The 21,735-nt window shown below is 40.7% G+C and overlaps 1 protein-coding gene across 2 annotated transcripts; it reads right to left on the bottom strand.

The window, feature by feature from the left end:
* Nucleotides 1–636: 636 nt before the first annotated feature.
* Nucleotides 637–6,944, bottom strand: LOC114825658 (general transcription and DNA repair factor IIH helicase/translocase subunit XPB1). 2 transcript variants are annotated; one of them, XM_029104690.2, is made up of 20 exons: nucleotides 6,764–6,944; nucleotides 6,625–6,671; nucleotides 6,443–6,512; nucleotides 6,172–6,334; nucleotides 5,849–6,071; nucleotides 5,704–5,760; nucleotides 5,333–5,476; nucleotides 4,927–5,007; nucleotides 4,729–4,816; nucleotides 3,971–4,308; nucleotides 3,798–3,873; nucleotides 3,506–3,699; nucleotides 3,158–3,321; nucleotides 2,998–3,070; nucleotides 2,445–2,558; nucleotides 2,030–2,110; nucleotides 1,797–1,856; nucleotides 1,597–1,680; nucleotides 1,369–1,511; nucleotides 637–1,266 (listed from the first exon to the last, which is right to left on the bottom strand). In XM_029104690.2, exons 1-20 carry the CDS (start codon nucleotides 6,771–6,773, stop codon nucleotides 1,173–1,175), a joined length of 2,304 nt encoding a protein of 767 aa, XP_028960523.1. In that variant the 5' UTR covers nucleotides 6,774–6,944; the 3' UTR covers nucleotides 637–1,172. The 2 variants fall into 2 exon arrangements, with proteins under 2 accessions (XP_028960523.1, XP_028960524.1); XM_029104691.2 differs by lacking the exons at nucleotides 6,172–6,334; nucleotides 6,625–6,671; nucleotides 6,764–6,944 and having other exon boundaries at nucleotides 5,849–6,171.
* Between the last annotated feature and the right edge of the window lie 14,791 nt (nucleotides 6,945–21,735).

Raw genomic sequence — 21,735 nt, 5'->3', positions numbered from 1 at the left:
CTGATTCACGACATTTTTGAAACTGTCATTCCTCTCCCTAACGGTGGGAATATTTGTCTCATCAAAATGATAATCCAAAAAAATATAGTAAATATGAGCACAACCAAGATGAATAAAATAAACCTGAATCCCAATTTGGATGGATGAGCCATCGTTGTGTACACAATCATTGGTTGGAAAATTAACTTCAACCGAACTAATCACGATGATGCATGTGATCAAGAGGCATCTCTCAACCGAACTAGTTTCTTGGATCCATTCAGTTGTGAGTAGGCATCGGTCTTGTTGTTTAAGTTGGTTGGATGAGTTGTTTGTTTAAGTTTCCTTTCTGGTGACTGAAGGATTTCGTAGTTTCTTTCCCTCCTTTGAACTTTGTTTCATGGTCTGGTGTACTATTGGATTTCTTGTACAACCACAATGTGATGAAGTGGTTTTCTTACCCAGTGGCTCCTGTTTTTTATTTTCACTCAGTCTACATATGATGGAGAATGGTATGGATGTCTAGCAAAAGTTGCCTTCTTTTTGTTCTTGGCCTATTTTACTTCAAATAACGCACCCCAATACGTGCATCCAAAGCGGGGAAAATCGGTTTCTTGCACTTGAAGAAACTCCCTCAAAGGAAGTGTTACTTACAAATTTCAACAGGAAAAATCAGTTTCTTGCACTTGAAGAAACTCCCTCAAAGGAAGTGTTGCTTACAAATTTCAACTTGAAACGTTAAGACATTTCAAAATGAAGCTAACATAGTGCTATTTGTACTGTTTGTACTCAATTCATTTCAGCTCATTCTATATCCGGCACATTCTGATAAAATAGTCCAGTCCAGACCAATTCAACGTAACAAACACTCCATAACACATAATTAGCCTATGAGCAAGGAAAGGTGGGGGAGATGCAACTTTGTTTTTGTATCTGTTTTTCTACGTATATCGTACTCGCTTTCAAAAAACTTCCGTTCCAAGTTTGTCCGTCTTCCTCTGCTAATAACTTGCATATCAAGCTAGAGTACAAGGACACTCCACAGATCAGGTGAATTTTCTTTTACTACACAATTTCTACGGAGAGCACACTCCGCCAGTTTGCGCAAATTTACTAGATGTGGAACAGGGGGTGTTCCTATCCAAACATCAGAGGAGAATCACCTTAGATCTTTGTTTCTCTAGTCTCTCTTCTCAGGTAAAGCGTTTTTTAAACAAATGATGTCGCTTGGCTGGATCCTTGGGCTTACCCTTGATCTGGCCTTTGCCAAATTTGTTTCTCCCAGTGCTGTACAGTAGGATATGAGTCATGGTTAGCCAAAAAAATGGTGGATGTACCTTCTTCCTACTTCCTAACAAAACAAAAACAAGGAAAACCAGATTGGCATACCTGTATTCCATGTAAACCATCCCATTTGCACCCGACATAGCACTCATGGATCCACTGAAACGGCGAGCTTTATGAAGGGCAATGTCATCGGCATCTTCTTCTAGTTGCTCCAAACCAACTGCATCATCACCAGCACTCAACACCTGGGGAAGCTAAAGACGTCAGAAATTTCTATCTCAAAGAAATAATGTTTTGAGCAAAACTTGGCAATCAATAAAAACAGGTAACCTTGGAGAGTAGTGACAGTTGGTCATTAAGATGGTGGTAGTTCAATTCAGGGCCTGAATCAGGCGGGGGCAAGCTTGTAATAATCTGTCAGTAGTAAATAACACAAAAGATAATTACAGACCATAGAGATCGAAGGAAAGATATTGAAAGCTAATGAAAACAGCACTTCAAGAGAACATAGATATATCAAAATATTGTACCTTGAAACTATAACCTTGATCAATCAAAAATTGCTGCCGCTTAGTTGAATAGTACATTTCCTGTATTCCAAACAGATAACTAATTGAATACGAAGATTTAACAAAATGGAAGTAACATATATCATCCGTGCAATAATCTCAATTCTTGGGGACACTGTCAAGATGTTCTCAATTAAAAGAACTGAAAAATGCTTAATATCAAACATAGTAACAAGGAGAAAACAAGCACATACCTGTGTGTCCATTGATACGAGGGAATAAAAGAATGCATTGTACTCCTCTTTACCTCCTGCCATCCGGTCCTGAAGTCTACCCTGTTGATACAATCAGAAGGTAGAAGAACACATTAAAGATGTCTAGTGATTGTGAATTCATCTGATCTCCAGATTTGAGAACAAAGAATACTGCATGTTATGTCATTTACCAATAGTAATGATGCAAAGAAAGTACCACAAAAATGGCTTGTCCCCAATTATATCAGAAAGAAAAGAAGAAAACAAAATACAGTAACCAGGATTTTGTCAAATGGATGTATAAAGGGTGAACAATACAGAAGTAAAGAGTCATGGGGAAAAAAGGGTAACTAATTCCTCGAATAAAAAAAAACCCACTATCAGAAGAAAGGTGCATATCCGTAGGAAAACAAACCTTAGCCCTCAGAATACGACCAAGACGCTGCGCTTCTTGACGTCTTGAACCAGCATGTGACGAGATCTGAATTATCACATTTGCCTCAGGAATATCTATGGAGTTATCACCGACCTGAAATTAACATAAAATGATCAAACATCCTTTTTAATCAAATGCTTCAGCTTCAAATACAATAACATTCACACAATAAAAATGCATATATCTCCCAATTGTCCATGATATATGATACGTTTCAGTTGTCAAAGTAGATAGACAACTCCTTTGAAAAGCAGCAATAGAAAGTGTGAAACAATTCAATTTCTTATGACAAAATAGTCTTTTCTTTTTCTTTCCCCCTAAAAGCACACAAGTGTTTCGCATCAAAGTGAATAAGTGATAAGCTAGAATAAAGCCTAACTGAAACACGAGATCCCTGCAACCAAGTAGTATTTATCACACGAATTCATTTAAAATAAATGGAAACTTATTTTCTTACAAGAAAAAGAAAAGTGGAAATCCATTTCATAAAACAAGAATATTATAAAGAAGGATGACAACATTGATAGAGTACCTTAGACAGGAATATAGTGTTTACGTCACGACTTGTTTTAAAAGCTTCTAGGATTTTTGTCCTCTCAACATGGCTAACATCACAAAGATTTAGCCAGTATTAGATGTGACAAAACCCAAGTAAACGCTGTTAATGAATATAAAATATGCCCATGAGCAACCTGGTGGCACCATAGATCATAGGTTTCCGAAGTTTCATTGCATACTCCACAAGCGCAAAAAGATTGTCAGCAAAGACGATAATTTTATCTCCACGTTGCTGTTCATGGAAACGTATAAGAAACTCGCATGCCCTAAACTTATTTGGATTCATCACATAAAGTGCCTGAAAATGAAAAGGACGCATCAGGCAACAGCAACCAGAAACATTTTGTACCAGAAAAAAATTTGACATGTGACATGCTTGACACCAAATGACAAATGTTATATCTTGGCAGAAATAGAAATTACAAAAAAATGAAAAAAAAGAAACCCGACCCTCAACTATGAGCACTTCAGGATAGACACACCTGCTTTTTCTTGGAGTTCTCTTTCTTCAAATATTCTGCAAAGAACTCTTTTGTCATTGGACACCATACTTCAGCGCACTGTACATTTGCAATAAATCCACCTTTTACCAAATCCAACCAGTTTGCTTCATACAATTTCGGACCAATAAGGAAGTTCAAATCTGTGATCCTCTCATCCTCTCTCACAAGTGTGGCTGCAAATATATATTGATAAATAAATTAGGAATTCCGGGAGCAAAAAGATCAAGGACAAATGCAGGATATGGTCTGAAGCCATGATTATCAGATTTACCAGTGAGCCCAAGCTTGCAGTGAGACTTAGTAATGCTAATGACCTTCCGAAACATTTGAGCAGGAACAACGTGCACCTAAATAAAAAGGAGGAAATAGTAAATATTCTATAATGTATATGAGGTGTACATAATAGTATGAGTAAAGATTCATCCATGAAAATAATATAATTACCTCGTCCATGAGAAGCAATCCCCATTCTCTATTTCTTATTTCTTCAATAATCTTTTCAGATTCTTCTGACCTCTTTCCACCAAAGGCTACCATGTTATATGTTGTTACAACCACCCCAGCATTTCCACGGAACCTTTCTTTACTATCAGATGTGAAACGACAAATTTGATCATCGCGGATTGTTGACCACAACTTGAACTGAAAAGCCCACTGATCAACAGAGACAGCATTTGTTGCTAAACAAAGGCAGCTCTTTCTTATCCGGGAAGCTGCAGAAACACCAACTAGAGATTTTCCGGCACCACAGGGTAGCACAATAATGCCAGATCTTGCTCTCCCTGCAATGTTACATAACAAATTTGAAGACAAAAAGATCCAACTCTTAGCCAAAACGATATGTTTATTTCTTGGTATTAAAAGACATTATGGACAAAAAAAAAAACTCAAACAGAAAAACTAGGTCCTTAATATATTTTTCAGGAATTAAAACCAATAATAAAAGGGAAACAGGAAAAAGAAAAAACATCAAATAATGCAAGATAAATATGTTCTCTTTTCATTCAAAGGAACTAATTTCGACTGCTTATGCACAGATCTTGAAAGAAAAGTTAAACATGATTAGTCCTTTACATGGTAATTCCAGCCAAAATTGAACAAGCCTGATTAAATTCAATGAATTCAGATAGCTCCCAAGATTAAACGTTCGGAAAAGTAGATTACTTCTTCAAAGAATGTTTAAATTTTCAAGAAAAGCATACCATTCCCAAACATTTTACTCAAGCTCTTCTCCTGATAAGGTCGTGGTTGAGCCTGAGGCTTTAGTTCCATATCTAGATCAGGGTTAACCTGCAGTGTGAAAAGAGTGATGGTTTTGATGAAAATCAAAAAACAAAAAAATGGTTAATTTATCACCAACTAATAATTCTGTGCAGGGAGAAACTTGGTCATTAACTCACTGTATCATTTCTGAAGTCATACTCCTCCAACATGGGATAGTTCAAAGCATTTGGCAAGCAACGTTCCTTAACATTTTCAACCTGACAATCATACAAAAGCATGCTGATCTAATGCACATATCATCCAACGATAATTATAAGATAAACAAAGTCTCGCTAGAAGGCAATATATTGACATTCAAGGATTGCTTTCTCTGTTTATTGTGATGAAATCTAGGTACTTATCAACCTAATAGATGGGAACATGGTGCAGAAGGAAATATGCATAACCAAGGGCGTCAGTTTCAAGAAGATAGTGTAGGGGTAAGAGTCTAAACTGTGACCCTAATACCAAGCATGACCTAGAGGGGAACAAGCTAATAACAACAAACAAAGGGCTTCATTTTTCAAATCACAAACAATCTACCTGTGAAGGATCAATTTCAAATGCATGAGTTTCTTTTTCTTCAGCTGCAGCTGCCAGTTCTGCTTCATTTAGCAAATCACTGGGACCAGCTCCAATTTCACCCATTGTTTTGCTAATGGTAAAATCATCAGCTCCACGAGAACCCTGTAAAAGAACTCCAATTTATATCAATGTAGAAATAGGTTTTTCCATGCACATCACACACTGGGAAGTCAAAGAAAACTACTATTACAATCTAAATGGTTTCAATATAATGATACCCATATGAAAGTAAGAAGTTAATACATATTACTGATGAACACTAGGAAAAATAATATACATAAAAAGTTAACGTGTGCCTCTAAAGATTCTTGGAAGATCAATGTGCAGACCTCAGAGTTAAGCCTTGCTCTAGATATGACTTCGTCCTTAAGCAATGTCTTCAACACCTGCAACCGTTTCCAAGAATATCTCAATAACCAAACAAATCTGTATCCATAGTATAACTGGAAAAATGTAAAGGCATAAAAAGCTTGCCTCTGGGAATGGGGATTCGACAAAATACTTATTCTTCTTAAGAACGAGCTTCACTTTGCCGTAATTGGCAGTAGAACCGTGTATAAATTCAATCATTTCTTTAGGGAGCTTGGTCTTTGACAGTTTATTCAAAACAGAAATGATGGTTTCTGTCTCAAGACCGACTGACACAGCCGCGTACAACGAATGAGGGGTCAAATTGTACTCGTGCATCGACTCTGGCCTATTAACCAAACCCGCATACATTATGAAATATCCATGATTCAACAAAACGAAGAACCCGGCCAACAATTAGAATTTCGTCTGAACTCAAAAATGGGTACCTGCAAACGGGTTCCGCAATGGCAATTAGGAAATCATAAGCTTGTTTGTACAAAGCAGAGAAGGTTTCGAGGAATATCCGGCCATCAGCGCAAGCCCATAAAGGCCGATTGGCGTGGTCAGGTTTCAGTTCTAATTTGGTAAAATCCCTCTTTTTCCCTTCACCTTTAATCAACCAATGACAGTCAAAATTCACCCAATTTAATTCAAAGCAACCAAAACCCATCAGAAAAATCAAAAACTAATTTCCAAAACAGAAAGTAATTTCAGTACCGTCGCGAGGATCATCGTCGACATCTTCGCCGCCGTAATATGGGTCGTCGTCTTCCACGTGAGCAAGTTCCTGCAATTGCATACAACAGCTGATGTTGTGAGCAATAAATCGTACGAAATTTATGTAAAATTACAGAAACAATTGGGAAAATTAAGTTTAAGAACAAATCAAAGACAAAAACCTTGGCGGAGAATTTGGGTTTTTTACTGGGTCTGCCTCCTTTATCACCTGAAAGATTGAAACAACAATTAGCACCACTATTCTATCTTAAATTCTGAATGAAATTAAAAATAAAATTAAGATAAACAAGTGAAAAATACCGTGTCCCATTGTTGTTTTTGCAGATAAAATTGAAATTAGACCTAGTTAAATTCGATTGATTTTGGTTTTGTTTTTGTTTTTGATTTTTCGTTTGGGTTTTTGGATCCAGGGATATTGGAAATTTGGAATGCTCTAGGAGTTCGGTGAGGTTTTATTTATAGCAATGGAACCGCCTGAGCCAATAGTGAGAAACGATGGTCACGGAATCAAGACATGTGTGTGGCACGTGTAGGATCGTACGAAGGACTTTCGTCCCCGTTCACTACCGTCGGATCTAATCCAACGGTAGAGACATAAATGTTTATTTAATATATTTTTTGCCTTTTACCGTAAGGCTACGTTTGTTGTATCGGACTATCTCAGACTGGACTAGTATCAGGGACTAAGTTGGACAAACTTAGAATAGACTAAGTTTGAGTAATTTAGTGAAGCGTTTGGTGCAAGACTCTAATATTCTATTATTAAATCTATATATTATGTTATGGCATATATTTAACAGAAAGGTGCGGCAAAGGGAAGAGAGAGATATTGGAGAATAGACTTGAGGAATTATGTGTTAATTTTCCAGTTTTTGTGCCTTTATTTATAGTAATTAGGAGGAGAGAAACTTGTTCTCTAAGTAATACAAAGTATATTAGGAAAGATCTTCTAGATTTCAAGGGATTCCTATTTTATCTCTACTTAAGATTTATACAATCACATATTGATAAGAACGTATGTCACAACACTCCCCCTTGAGTGTGCAAATACTCAAGTACATGGCGCATCAGATCTTCAGGCAAATGTAGAAGCAGTTGATAAAGTCATCTCATCTAGTCGGCACAAGTAATGAATGCGAGTCTCAAAACGAATGGAAGAATGCATGGGTGATAAAACTCACAAAACCTTGCTATGGCAAAACCCAAGATGGGAGAAAAACCTATAGGCTAAGGAGAAACGTGAGAAGTTGCATTAAGTCAAAACTATACGTTTTCTGAATGCAAATAGAAAAACTCACAAGGGTATGACCAGCCTAAGATAGGTGCTTCGTTAAAACCTAGTTAGGTAGCAAAAACCAATGGGAAAAATGCTCCTAATCATAGGGGAAAATAGTACATTAAGATCAAGTGAGTATACTTCTGAATACTCCTCCTGAGTTTGACAAAACTTCCAAATGAAACTACAAGCATCGCAAGTGAGAAAGTTACGCATACCAATTCCTTGGACAAGCTTTTGGAAGGTAGACTTAGGTAATGACTCCGTGTAGAGGTCTGCAAGATTTTTTGGGATTGGACTGCTTGACTTCAATCTTCTGATACTCATGCTGATGTAGACACAATATGTTTGGTGTTGACTTGTTGGATGTATCATGATCTGGTCGATACATAAAGCATTGTATTCATGGATCGTTGTTGGGACTCAACGATGGATGAAAATTGCAGGGATTTTGATTATGCTTAACAAGAGTTCTCAACCATATCTCTCACGTGATGAGACATAGTGAGTCTTGGAATGATTCAAATGTTTCGCAACAAAAGGTCTATCTAGTTGACCTCCAAGATATTGATGTGTTCCTTAATGGTAAAGACTTAACCATTCGGGAACGTATCTTGTGCGGTCAGACAGATGGTTTGATTCAGCGAATCCCACAAGGTATGCATCATTCCGAAAATCAAGGGGGTGTGATCTATTCTAAAATGCATAAGGATAGATAAGCCCAAATCCTTAGTAACGAAAAGACGTCTTTAACACCAAATTTGGTGGTGGCGTGTTAGGTGCAATGCTGCTTTATGCCAAAAGATTATCAGCATATAAGATGTCAGATCTAATGCATTTGAGCTAAGTACAACAAATGCCCATGGTACTTAGATATGGCTACCTCACGTTCCAATATTGAACCTTATGCACCATACCCTCCATAAAGGTCTCATTTACATCTAGTATACAGACGATTAGGGTATACTTGGACATAACACCTTTTTGGTCTAGTTCGAACGATGGACTAGAATACCATTAGAACTAGCTCGAAACTTCAGGTCGAGGTAATGTCGAGTTCTCCCAAGATCATTCATCTTAAAGTCCGACTTTAGGTGCGAGTTAGTAGTCTCAACTCTAGCAATTTCGGATTTTGTATACGCAGGGGCATATATCCTAACTGATCAAATATTCACTTAGACGGGTATACCACATCCGCTCGAATAATTCTGCATCCGCAAAGTAAAGGCTTCTTGAGAACCGAGAGGATGTTCTTGTGATCTAAAACTATTTAAATCAGTACATGTAAGTCCTTTAGAAACTCCATGTAGGTTTGTATCACGATCCCAGAGATACTACAACCACGTTTATAATGTTGCAATCAATCATGTTGATGCACAAAATCAGTGAGGACTTTGGTACAACAGAAAATGTTAAGTTTGTGACCTTCACTAGATTGCTTCGGTCACTAGTGTGGATAAGTATGTAAATGGATAGAGACAGGGAAGCAAACACAAGATGTACGTGGTTCACCCAAATTGGCTACGTCCACGGAGTAGAGGAGTTCTCATTAATTGTGAAGGGTTTACACAAGTACATAGGTTTAAGCTCTCATTTTGTGAGTACTAGTGAATGATTTAGTACAAATGACATTCAGAAATATTGTGAGAGAATGATCTCTATTTATAGAAGAAAGTTTCTAGTTTCATTTTGACATTGACACGTGTCGTGTTGTGATTGGCTTCTGATGTTGACACGTGTCACGCTATAATTGGCTTCTGATGTCGACACGTGTCATGCTGTGATTGGCCTCCTGGTTGAAGGGAAACTCTTCTAAGTCCTTGACGGTATAACGTTGACCGGTGCTCAGTAGTTTCGGGATTGGTCAAGTATGGTACAAACAGTGCTCCCCTAAGTTCCCGAGTGAGGGAAGCTCCTCGGTTGGGGACTTGCAAGATCTAAGCCATTGAGTAATCACGAAACTTCTAAGTACCGAAGTGTGGTATCATTTTCACTTGCCTTATCTATCTCATACGTAGATGTGGTATCTTCTTTGGAAGTACTTTTCCTCCATCCAGGGGTGGCATCTTTAACCGATGAAGATGCACAAGGTAATGTATCAATTTCACTTGAAGCTTACTTGTAGTTTCGGGCTTGGTCAAGTGCAATACAAAACCCTATAGTATGAGTCCCCCAAGTCGCCGATCTAGGAGATTTGCCGAAAGAGGTAACAGACAAGGTAAGCAATCAGACTTCCAAGCAAGCAACCTGGATCGGAGGTTCAACATCGGCTTCCAGTTGATCGTTCTCTTTCTCCTTGTGTCGTAAACAGCAACAAGGATAAGGAGAAGCAAATGGAGAAAAGATGATATGAGATACTTTTGCTTTTGAAGAAGTAATTTTCCATAGGCTTATTCTTGAACTGGGCTGAAGGGTTTTCTGGTTTCCTCCAGAGTATAAGGCCGACTCAAGAATTTGAGGGTCAAAACAAGTCCATCAAATCAAGAGTGCGTTCGACCTTGATGATATGGGATACTTTTGCTGTTGACGAAGTAATAGATGAATCGGCATGTGTTCTATTGCGCTTGTCTCCACATGCTTCCTTGTATCCTTCTCACTTGCCCTATCTGTTCCTTAGGCAGATGTGGTATCTTTTCTAAAAGAATAAGATGTTGAAGATGAGTACTCGAGAGCAATGCCAGGTAAGTAATCAGGCAATGGGTTCCAGGCAGTCAGTTCCTGACTGGAAGCTTGATTCCAAGTGCTGACCGATTGCTCTCTTTCTCCTTGTCTTACAGGTAAGAACAAGGGCAAAAGAAAAGACAGGGAAAAAGCATGATATGGGGTACTCTTGCTTTTGACCCTTATGATATGAGATACTCTTGCTCTGGTATGGCTGGTTTGCATAGGTATTATTGGGGGGGAAGAAAGATGAGTATTTCGAGAGGCTTCGTTGGGAGTGCCCTTTCAGATATGAGGAAGGGTTGAGCATTTTTGCAGGTCTGCTTGTCCGTGGAGGATGGAGGTAGACATATATAGGAGTCTCCCTAACAACAAGTAGTAATGTTATTCCTTTACCCTTCTTGGTCGTAGTAATGTAATGAGAGCTGCAAGCTTCACGTGTTTTAACTTTATCAGAGTACTTTGAAAAAAGTGGTATGTGGTATCTGGAAAGCTGATGTTGCGTGTGAGATTGTAGACAAGCTTTATCAAGGAATTCTGGCTTTCGAAGTTCGAAGAGCGATGCCTCTTTGGTTTTCGAACAAGCAATCTTGTCGGGGATCTGACTCTCGAGATTCGGAGAGCGGTGCCTCTTCGATTTTTGAGAAAGCAATCCTGTTGGGAGTCTGACTCTTGAGATTCGGAGAGCGGTGACTCTTCGATTTTTAAGAAAGTAATCCTGTAGGGAGTCTGGCTTTCGAGATTCGGAGGGCGATGCCTCTTCGATTTTTGAGTAAGTAATAATGTTATTCCTTTACCCTTCTTGGTCATAGCAATGTAGTGAGAGCTGCAAGCTTCACATGTTTTAACTTTGTCAGAGCGCTTTGAAAAAGTGGTCTGTAGTATCTGGAAAGCTGATGTTGCGTGTGAAGATTGCAGACAAGCTTTATCCAAGGAAATCTAGCTCTCGAAGTTCAGAGAGTGGTGCCTCTTCAGGTTTCGAACAAGTAATCATGTCGAGGATCTAGCTCTCGAGATTCAGATAACAGTACCTCTTCGATTTTTGAGAAAACAATCCTATTTTGAGTCTGGCTCTTGAGATTCGGAGATCGGTGCCTCTTCAATTTTTGAGAAAGCAATCTTGTTGTGAGTGTTTTCTCGAATGTGAGTAAAGGTTGGGTATTTTTGCCAGTCTGCCTTGCCACGGAGCACGGAGGTTGACACATTAAGACTTTCTAGTTATCAAGCAGTGGTGCTGTTCCTTTACCCTTGTGGGTAATAATAGGGTAGCTGGACCTTTAAAATTTATGTGTCTAAACTTTGTCAGAGATCTTTGGCAAAGTTATATGTGGTACCCGAGAAGCTGATGTTGCGTGTGGAAAGTGGTGCCTCTTCGAAATCCGGAGAGTGGTGCCTCTTCGGAATCTAGAAAGTGGTGCCTCTTCGATTTTTGAACCAACGGCCTTGTTGCCTTATCTTTTATAAGGGCACCAATTGTGTGCAAGGAGTTCATTCAGAGACTTATTGCTTGTAGGAATTTTCCCATTACTTCAGAGATTTATTGCACCTCATTTCTCCTTCATCATTTCTGAGAATGTCTGGCTCATCCGACCGTTGTTTTGACTTAAACTTTGGTGAAGAGGCAGCCATGCCTTCTCAAGACAACATATGGCGCTCATCCTTCTTATCCCCTACTGGTCCTCTTACCATTGGGGACTCTGTGATGAAGAATGATATGACTGTTGCGATGGTGGCCATAAACATTCTCACTCCCAAAGATAACAGACTACTTTCCAAACGGTCTGATGAGTTGGCTGTTAAGGATTATCTGGCTCTCAGTGTTCAGTGTGCAGGTTCTGTGTCTAATATGGCCCAACGCCTATTTGCTCGAACCCATCAAGTTAAATCATTGGCGGCTGAAGTGATAAGTCTCAAACAAGAGATCAAAGGGCTCAAGCATGAGAATAAACAGTTGCACAGGCTCGCACATGACTATGCTACAAACATGAAGAGGAAGCTCGACCAGCTGCAGGAATCTGATGGTCAAATTTTACTTGATCATCAGAGGTTTGTGGGTTTGTTCCAAAGGCATTTATTGCCTTCGTCTTCTAGGGCTGTTCCGCGTAATGAAGCTCCAAATGATCAACCTTCGGTGCCTCCTCCTTCAGGGGTTCTGCCTAGTACTAAGGCTCCGAATAATCACCCTATGAAGCCTCCTCTTTCTAGGGTTCTGCCGACTGCTGAGACTTCTCCTGAGCAACCTTTGTGAAGGCTCCCTCTTGTTTGTTTATTTTGATTCATGTATATGTACATATTTGTAACTTATCGGAGATATCAATAAACAAGCTTTGTTTCATTTCAACGTATTGTGTTAAATACACAAAGGCCTTCTTTACTAAGTTCTTTGAATTTTTCCTTTTGTTGAAGCTTGTATGTTGAAGCTTTGTGAGTGAAGCATGTAGGTTGAGGTAGTGCTGCCTTAATTTCCCAAATGAGGAAAACTTCTCGTTTGGAGACTTGAAAAATCCAAGTCACTGAGTGGTCGTGAGACTTTTAAGTATTAAGGTATAGTAGTATATGGTAGGAGTCGCTCAAGTCTCCGGTCGGGGGAGTTGACGAATGAGGCATTTCCTTTCTAAGTGGTAACCCAAAACTCTTTCATATATATTTGTTATGAAAGTTGTTAGGCCCAAAGAAGAGGAGGCCTAGGCAATTTTTTTTTTTTTTTTTTTTTGGAAAATTTTTTTTTCGATTTTTTTTTCGAATTTCCTAATTTTTAAATTTTCGAATTTCCGAAAAAAAAAATTAAATATATATATATATATTTTAAAGTTTTGTAGGTGAAGCTTTGGTGTTGAAGCTTTGAGGTTGAAGCTTTGTTGGGCACCATAAATTGATTTTGCTTTACACTATCTTGATCAAGATAGTGTGAAGCTTTTGTAGGTGAAGCTTTTATGTTGAAGTTTTGTAGGTGAAGCTTTTGTGGATCAAACTTTTGTGGGTCAAGCTTTTGTAGGTCAAGTTTTTGTAAATGAAGCTTTTGTGGGTCAAGCTTTTATAGGTCAAGCTTTTATGGGTCAAGCTTTTGTAGGTCAAGCTTTGTTGGGCACCATGAATTGATTTTGCTTCACACTATCTTGATCAAGATAGTGTGAAGCTTTTGTGTTGAAGTTTTGTAGGTGAAGCTTTTGTGGGTGAAGTTTTGTGGGTCAAGCTTTTGTGGGTCAAGCTTCTATAGGTCAAGCTTTTGTGGGTCAAGCTTTTGTAGGTCAAGCTTTTGTGGGTCAAGCTTTTTGTGGGTCAAGCTTTTGTGGGTGAAGCTTTTGCGTTGAAGCTTTTGTAGGTGAAGCTTTGGAGTTGAAGCTTTTGTTGGGTACCATGAATTGATTTTGCTTCACACTATCTTGATCAAGATAGTGTGAAGCTTTGAGAATTTGTAGTTGTCCTCCATTGATGAAGCTTTTGTGTTGAAACTTTGTAGGTGAAGCTTTGTTGGGTACCATGAATTGATTTTACTTCACACTATCTTGATTAAGATAGTGTGAAGCTTTTGAGAGCTGTGGTTGAACTCCTTTGATGAAGCTTTTGTTGGCACCATAAATTGGTTTTGCTTCACACTGTCTTGATCAAGAGTGTGTGAAGCTTTTGAGAGTTGTGTTTGTCCTCCATTGATGAAGCTCTTGTTGGCACCATAAATTGGTTTTGCTTCGCACTGTCTTGATCAAGAGTGTGTGAAGCTTTTGAGAGTTGTGCTTGTCCTTCATTGATGAAGCTTTTGTTAACACTATAAATTGGTTTTGCTTCACACTGTCTTGATCAAAAGTGTGTGAAGCTTTTGAGAATTGTAGTTGCCCTTTATTGATGAAGCTTTTGTTGGTACCATAAATTGGTTTTGCTTCACACTGTCTTGATCAAGAGTGTGTGAAGCTTTTGAGAATTGTGGTTGAACTCCTTTGATAAAGCTCTTGTTGGCACCATAAATTGGTTTTGCTTCACACTGTCTTGATCAAGAGTGTGTGAAGCCTTTGAGAATTGTGGTTACCCTCCATTGATGAAGCTCTTGTTGGCACCATAAATTGGTTTTGCTTCACATTGTCTTGATCAAGAGTGTGTGAAGCTTTCTACGAGTTGTAGTGTTTACACTGTTACATAAGGGAAATGTTTGAAGCAGATGCAAGAGGGCTGAATAGCTTGATCTTCGTATGCCATACACTGAAGTTGTTGTTGGCTTGCAATAAGACTTTGTTGGTGACTATAACTCTTGTTAGGCATAAGTGCTCCTCTAGTTGAGTTGTCAAGCTTGAGGGTTTTTTATTATTTGTGAATGCTAGGAGTTCACATGTACAAGTTGTACCACTCGTCTTCTGGTAGGTGGAATGAATGGTGAGTTGCTTTCATCACTTGGTTGGTGGTACGAATGTGAGTTCCTTCTTCCCCTGGTTAGTGTCATGAATGGCAAGTTGCCAAATGATATTAGAGTATAGGTTGTATATTTTATCACCTAGTTAGTGGCATGAATGAGAGTATAGGTTGTACATTTCATCACCTGGTTAGTGGCATGAAGATGAGTTCCTTCTTCACCTAGTTGGTGGCATGAGTGGCAAGTTGCCAAATGATATTAAAGTACGGGTTGTACATTTCATCACCTGGTTGGTGGTATGAAGGAGAGTACGGATTGTACATTTCATCACCTGGTTAGTGGCATGAAGATGAGTTCCTTCTTCACCTGGTTGGTGGCATGAGTGGCAAGTTGCCAAATGATATTAGAGTACGGGTTGTACATTTCATCACCTGGTTGGTGGCATGAAGGAGAGTACGGGTTGTACATTTCATCACCTGGTTGGTGGCATGAAGATAAGTTCCTTCTTCACCTGGTTGGTGGCATGAGTGGCAAGTTGCCAAATGATATTAGAGTACGGGTTATACATTTCATCACCTGGTTGGTGGCATGAAGGAGAGTACGGGTTGTACATTTCATCACCTGGTTGGTGGCATGAAGATGAGTTCTTTCTTCACCTTTCATCACCTGGTTGGTGAGAATAAGGGCAAGGTGTCTAGGCACATTGTAACAAGTGTCGAATGACACAAAATATGTTGAACCCTTTCAAAGCACAGTTGACTTATGTATGAATGTGTTGGAATGTATGATTGAACGAATATACTGTGAAGCTGTTTGTTTATTTGTATAGTTCTGTTGACATATACTTAGACTTTGTTTCATGTTGGAAGCATTCATGTTGAAGCTTTGAACCTGAGTGTTTCATTGCTAGGAATGTAAGAGGATTAGGATCGAGTTGTCTAAATCACCTCTTTATTGAATTCATGCCAAATAGTCTTCGTTACATAGGATGCCGAACGGCTGAAGCTTAACACTTGTACAATGTGAGTTTACTTGTAATAGTACTTCAAGTGATCAGCGTTCCATGGATGGCCAACGGTCTTGCCATCAGAGCTTCTAAGCTTGTATGAGCCAGGGCGACTGATGCTAACAACTTCAAACGGTCCATCCCAGTTTGGACTAAGTGTTCATTCGCTCGGGACTTTGTCGCAGAGTAATCTTTTCTTCAATACCCAGTCCCCCACTTTGAAATAACGAGGTTTGACCCTTGAGTCATAGAAGTTGGAGATGCGCTGCTTGTAGGCGACATTCCTCAAGTGAGCCTGGTTTCTATGTTCCTCGACTAGATCTAAGTTGAGGGTAAGTTGTTTGTCATTTTCGCTTTACACGTGGTTCTGGACTCAGAACGTTGCTTGCTCAAGCTCAACTGGGACAACTGCCTCTGTACCAAAGGCAAGTGAGAATGGGGTTTCTCCTGTTGATGTCCGATACGAAGTGCGGTATGACCAAAGAACTTGGGGTACAAATTCTGGCCAACAACCTTTAGCCTTGTCCAAGCTGGTTTTCAAAGTTCGTTTGATTATTTTGTTGATGGCTTCAACTTGTCCATTAGACTGGGGATAAGCTGAGGAGGTAAAACATAAGTCGATGTTGAACTTAGAGCAGAACATCCTGAACTTATTGTTGTCGAACTGTCGCCCGTTGTCAGTGACTATCGCATTGGGAATGCCAAATCTGTAAAGGATATTCTTCCATACGAAGTCTTCTATTTTTACCTCAGTAATGGTTGCCAAGGGTTCTACTTCGGCCCACTTTGTGAAGGGCCAAGGGCTGATCATAGGAGTGAGCGGCTCGGGAGAGGAGTGAGGAATAGTTGCGTAGCGTTGACACTTATCACATGAGCGGGATATTCTGATGACATCTTGGTGGAGTGTTGGCCAGTAATATCCTTGGCGAAAAGCCTTGTGTGCTAGGGATTGAGATCCAGCATGATCTCCGCAGACTCCTTCATGTATTTCCTGAATGACAGTTTCTGCCTCTGCAGGCGTAAGGCATTTTAGGTATGGTAGGTTAAAACCCCACTTGTAGAGTTGGTCATTAATGATCAAGTAACGGGTAGCCTTGTATCAAATCTGCTTAGCTTGGACTTTGTCATTTGGAAGGGTGCCATGAGCAAGGAATTTATAAATCGGGGTAATCCAACTATCCCCCTGTTGTAAGTTGCACACTTTCGCAACCATGGTACTTGGTGCTACCAACAATTCGACCTGAAATTTTCTCCCAATCTTGTCTTTCACCGCTGAGGCTAGGCGAGCCAAAGCATCTACATGACTGTTTGTTGCTCGAGGAATTTGGGTGATCTGGTAGTGGAAGTGCTTGAGCAACAATTATGTTTGTACCAGATAGGCTGCCATGGAGCTATCCTTAGCGACAAAGTTATTGGTGACCTGGTTAACCACCAATTGGGAGTCACTGAAGATATCAATTTGTTTAACCCCAAGGTGTTTGGCCAAACGTAAGCCTGCTAGGAGGGCTTCATATTCGACCTCATTGTTCGACGCCTTGAATTTGAAACGAAGAGCATACTCCATCGCCACTTTGTCAAGGGTCGTAAGGACTAGTCCTGCTTCACAACCCTGTTGGTTGGACGAGCCATCAACATATAGACTTCATGCTGGGGCTGTTGGTTCTATTTTCTGAGCTTCTGAGGGTAATGAAACCACTTCTTTAGGCATAGAAACAATATCAACAGGATATATGAAGTCGGCGATGAAGTCTGCCACTACTTGGCCCTTCTCACCCAATGCTATCGCCCATATGATCATTCACCCAGAAGTGTCCGGACTTTGGAGTATCTGTCGAAGAGGATGATTGGTAAGCACGATGATGGAGTGTGCTTGAAAGTAAGGGCGAAGTTTTCGAGCAGACATGACCAATGCTAGAGCTAATTTCTCAATGTTGGAGTATCGTGTCTCCGCATCTTGTAAGGCCTTGCTAGCGTAATAAATAGGCCGTTCGACATTACCATCATTTTAATGAGAACAGAACTTAGTGCTGAAGTTGATACCGACAAATAGATAATGAGAGTGTCACAAACCTCAGGTTTGGAGAGCAGATGGGCTTTACTCATGTAGTCTTTGAGGTTCTTGAATGCCTCAGCACATTCATCAGTCCATGTAATGTACTTCTTACTTCCCTTAAGTGCTTTGAAGAAAGGAGCACATCTGTCTGTGGCCTTAGAGATGAACCTAGTTAAGGCTGCTATCTTGCCAGTAAGGCTCTGGATGTCTTTTGAAGTTACCGATTCCTTCATGTCGAGGATTGCTTTGATCTTCTCGGGATTAGCCTCAATGCTTCGTTGGCTTATCATGAAGCCTAAGAATTTGCCAGAGCCTATGCCGAAGGCACATTTGTTGGGGTTCAACCTCATTCGATACCTCTTTAGAATGGTGAAAGTTTCAAATAGGTTGGTGATGTGTTGGTTAGCATGTTTGCTTTTGACTAGCATATCATCAACGTAAACTTCCATGCTCTTCCCAATCTGTTCGGCGAACATTGAATTGACCAGTCTCTGATAAGTCGCTCCTGCATTTTTTAGGCCGAATGGCATGACTTTATAGCAATATAATCCCCTGTCAGTAGTGAAGGCTGTGTGTTCTTGGTTCGGAAGGTTCATGAGGATTTGGTTGTATCCTGAGTAAGCATCCATAAAGCTCAGAAGTTCATACCCTGCTGTAGAGTCTATAAGTCTGTCTATGAGAGGAAGAGGAAAGCTATCATTCGGGCATCATTTGTTTAGGTCCGTGTAATCGACACATATTCTCCACAAAACCTTTTGGAGCAGGAGACTTTCCTTGGTCGGATTCTTCTTAACAAGGATAACATTTGCTACCCACATTGGATAATTGACTTTGCGGACGAAGCCTATGCCTTTGAGTTTTTCAACTTCTGCCTTCATTACCTCGTACCGTTTAGCATCATTAGATCTTCGCTTCTGTCTCACTGGCTTGGTCTTGGGGTCAATACTTAAGCGATGACAGATGATATGGGGAGAGATGCCTGGCATGTTCTCGAATGACCAGGCAAAGACCTCAGTGTTCTCTTGTAAAAACGAGATCAATGCCAACCGAATAGGTGGTGACAAAGTGGTGTCAATCTTCACCATGCGATCCGAATAATCTTTTGAGATAGAGACCTTCTCCAACTTTTTAGCGAGTTATGCTTGCTAGGTGAAAGAGTCATCTCGAGGATCGTCGGGTTGACTGTTGCCACCATGAAAATCCAAGGTGGCTTCGTCTGAGCTGGTCTTTATGACTTGGTCATGTATAGAAAAGGTTTCTTTGGGCACTGGCAGGTGCTGTTGCTTGACCGAAATGTTGTAACATGATCGTGCACTAAGTTGATCCCCTATGATGTAACCATTGCCATAAGGGGTTGGAAATTTCATCAACAACATATATGTGGATACCATGGTCTTGAGATCATTGATGCATGTGCGTCCAAAGATAACATTGTATGCCGTTGGGCAATCAACCACCAGGAAGTTAGTGGTAATGGTAGCTGTGTAAAGGCCTGTACCAATGGTGAAAGGTAAGTGTATGCTCCCCAAAGGTTGCACGATATCACCGAAGAAGCTTATCAGAGGGGAAATCGAGCGGTCAAGCAAGTGTTCAGCTACATTAAGTGCCCTGAAAGCTTCAACAAACATGATATTGACCGAAGCCCCCGTGTCTACCAGGATTCATCGTACTTCAAAGTTGGCTATGTGAGCTTCCACGATCAGTGGGTCGTTGTGAGGGTAGATGATACCTCTTTCTTCATCAGGGTAGAAACATATTGGATCCCAGTTAGGCTTTTAATACTTACCTCCCCTGATGTCTTCCACGTGAAACACTTGGTGGCCAGACCTTAAAGCTCGTTCACTATTATTCATGGCCCTGTTGGAAGATTTAGATATGGGTGTGCCACCACTTATGGAATATATCACATTTACCTGGCGTTAGTTACAGTTAACCCTTGGAGGGTGAATGAGGAATTGATCAATTTTTCCTTCACGTGCCAAAGCTTTAATATGATCACGAAGGGTGATACACTTTTCGCCGTCATGGCCGTTATGTTCGTGGTAGCAGCAAAACGTGTCTGTGTTCTTCATGGGCTTGTACTCCGAGTGCCTCGGCTTTGGCTTCAGTATCAAATATGCTATGCTGGGGTAAATGGCCACGCATGTGGCGTTCAAAGGTGTGTATGCCTCATACCTCGGGGTAGGGGCTGTCCTGACACGTGCTTAACCCACTATGTTGACTGCTTGGGGTCGGGGATTATCATGGCGATACCCTTGGTTATCGCGGTAATGTCCTTTACTCTTTTTACTAAAATGAGACTTGTGAGGATGGAAATCTTTCCTTTTGCCCTGAGATTGATATGTCTGTTGACTTGGCAAAGTATTAAGTAAGGCAAGGGGAGGCACCGCTGTCGTTTGGAAGGTCGAGGTTTTCTCATTTGGTTGGATCTGGCTTCCACTCCCTACTTGCTGATAAGGGGTGGTTGTGGGGGGGGTTTCCCTTGATATGTTCTTGCCTCGGCGGAGGCATGGTTGTAAACCTATGCCATCACCTCAGAGTAAGTTTTCCAAATGTGGGCATTGATCATGTACTTAAAGAAACAATCACGTAGCCCTACCGTGAAGGCCTTGAGGGCGGTCTTGTCATCTGCCTCAGCGCAGCGAGAATACTTATGGCTAAAACGACTAGCATACTCTCGTACTGACTCGTTCGGCTTCTGGCGAATAGTGTACAAGTCATCTGCAGAATGCAAGCGATCGGTCTGGAATATATGTTGAGAGACAAACAGTTTCCTCAGTTTCTCAAATGAGTCTACTGTCTCAGGTGGAAGACGGCAATACCAGTTTAGAGCTCCGCCAGAGAGGGTGGAGGGGAAGAGAAGACATCGCTCTTTGTCGGTGTGCATTGCCATGGTGGACTTAAAGAGGTTAAGGTATTCAATTGGGTCCTCCCTTCCAGTATAGAGTTGTAAACCAAGCTTTTGTTTTGTCTTCGCTTGAAGGGGGTGTCAAGGATCCTCCTTGTGAGAGGGTCAGGCCTGGGTTGATTCCAGTCAGGTATCTCGGCCTAACGTTCGGCCTTCAACTTGTTTACTTCCTCAATGAGCTGTAGGACAAGGGGGTCCTGAGTGGAGTCATGTATCACTGGTATTTTCTTTCGTAAGTCTCCATCGCCTCTTGGAAGTAGGAAAGTTTGAGCAAAGGCGTGCGATTTTTCCTTGGACTCGCCGTACTGACTTCTAGGGCGAGTCTGTCAGAATACCTCAGAGTCCCATGTACCTTCATGTTCCTCTGGGACTTGTCATTCCTTCCCTAGATTGGTAGCTAACCTAGGTCGTGGGAGGGGACCGAGTCTTTCAGGAACCCTTGGATCATTGATCTTTGAGTATATGTGGAGGGGATTCTCTCGACGTTGCTTTAGGAAGTCTCGGTACTTATGATAAACGGCTTTCGATCCTTCCAACCCTTCTGCAATGAGGTGTCTTCCTCCACTTCTCCTGCTTCGGGTCGAAGCAGCTAAGTTGAGAGATGTCTCATGTTGATCAATGTTTTGATGATTAGCTTGCTCTTCATCAGGGATACCCATGTCGAATGAATGTGACCTTCTGTGTTGGAGGGCACCCAGATGATGGTTGATGTCCACAGGGGCAACAAGCTCGTGTGTTTGAGTACGCCTAGTTTCATGGAGCGTCTCAAAGAGCTTCTCATACTGCTCTTAGAGGACCTCATTCTTCATTGTTATCTTGTTGTTCTAAGCTTCTAGCTCATCGACCTTAGCTTGAAGAGCAACCCTTTTTACTTCCTTCTTTCGTTGCTTCGCACTAGGTGCAAGAGGGGTGTCATTATGTGTGCTGTGGCTTCCTTCGCTTCCCATGTTGGAGAGGGATGCCTGGTCAAAAGAGAGTGTACGAATGGTGGAAACCAGCTTGACAAAGCTGAAGAGAGTGGGAATAAGT

The sequence above is a fragment of the Malus domestica genome, chromosome 06, assembly GCF_042453785.1.
Source record: "Malus domestica chromosome 06, GDT2T_hap1".
NCBI lineage: Eukaryota > Viridiplantae > Streptophyta > Magnoliopsida > Rosales > Rosaceae > Malus > Malus domestica.
The sequence above is the reverse complement of the archived record's forward strand: the minus strand, read 5'-3'. Positions and strand labels throughout refer to the sequence as shown.

What these genes read in the sequence shown, in the direction of transcription:
- LOC114825658 (XM_029104690.2), bottom strand. An exon ending in AGAACTCCAAGAAAAAGCAG is followed by an intron (nt 3,322 to 3,505) that starts GTGTGTCTATCC and finishes TTTCATTTTCAG; the next exon opens with GCACTTTATGTGATGAATCC. An exon ending in AACTGTCACTACTCTCCAAG is followed by an intron (nt 1,512 to 1,596) that starts GTTACCTGTTTT and finishes TAGCTTCCCCAG; the next exon opens with GTGTTGAGTGCTGGTGATGA.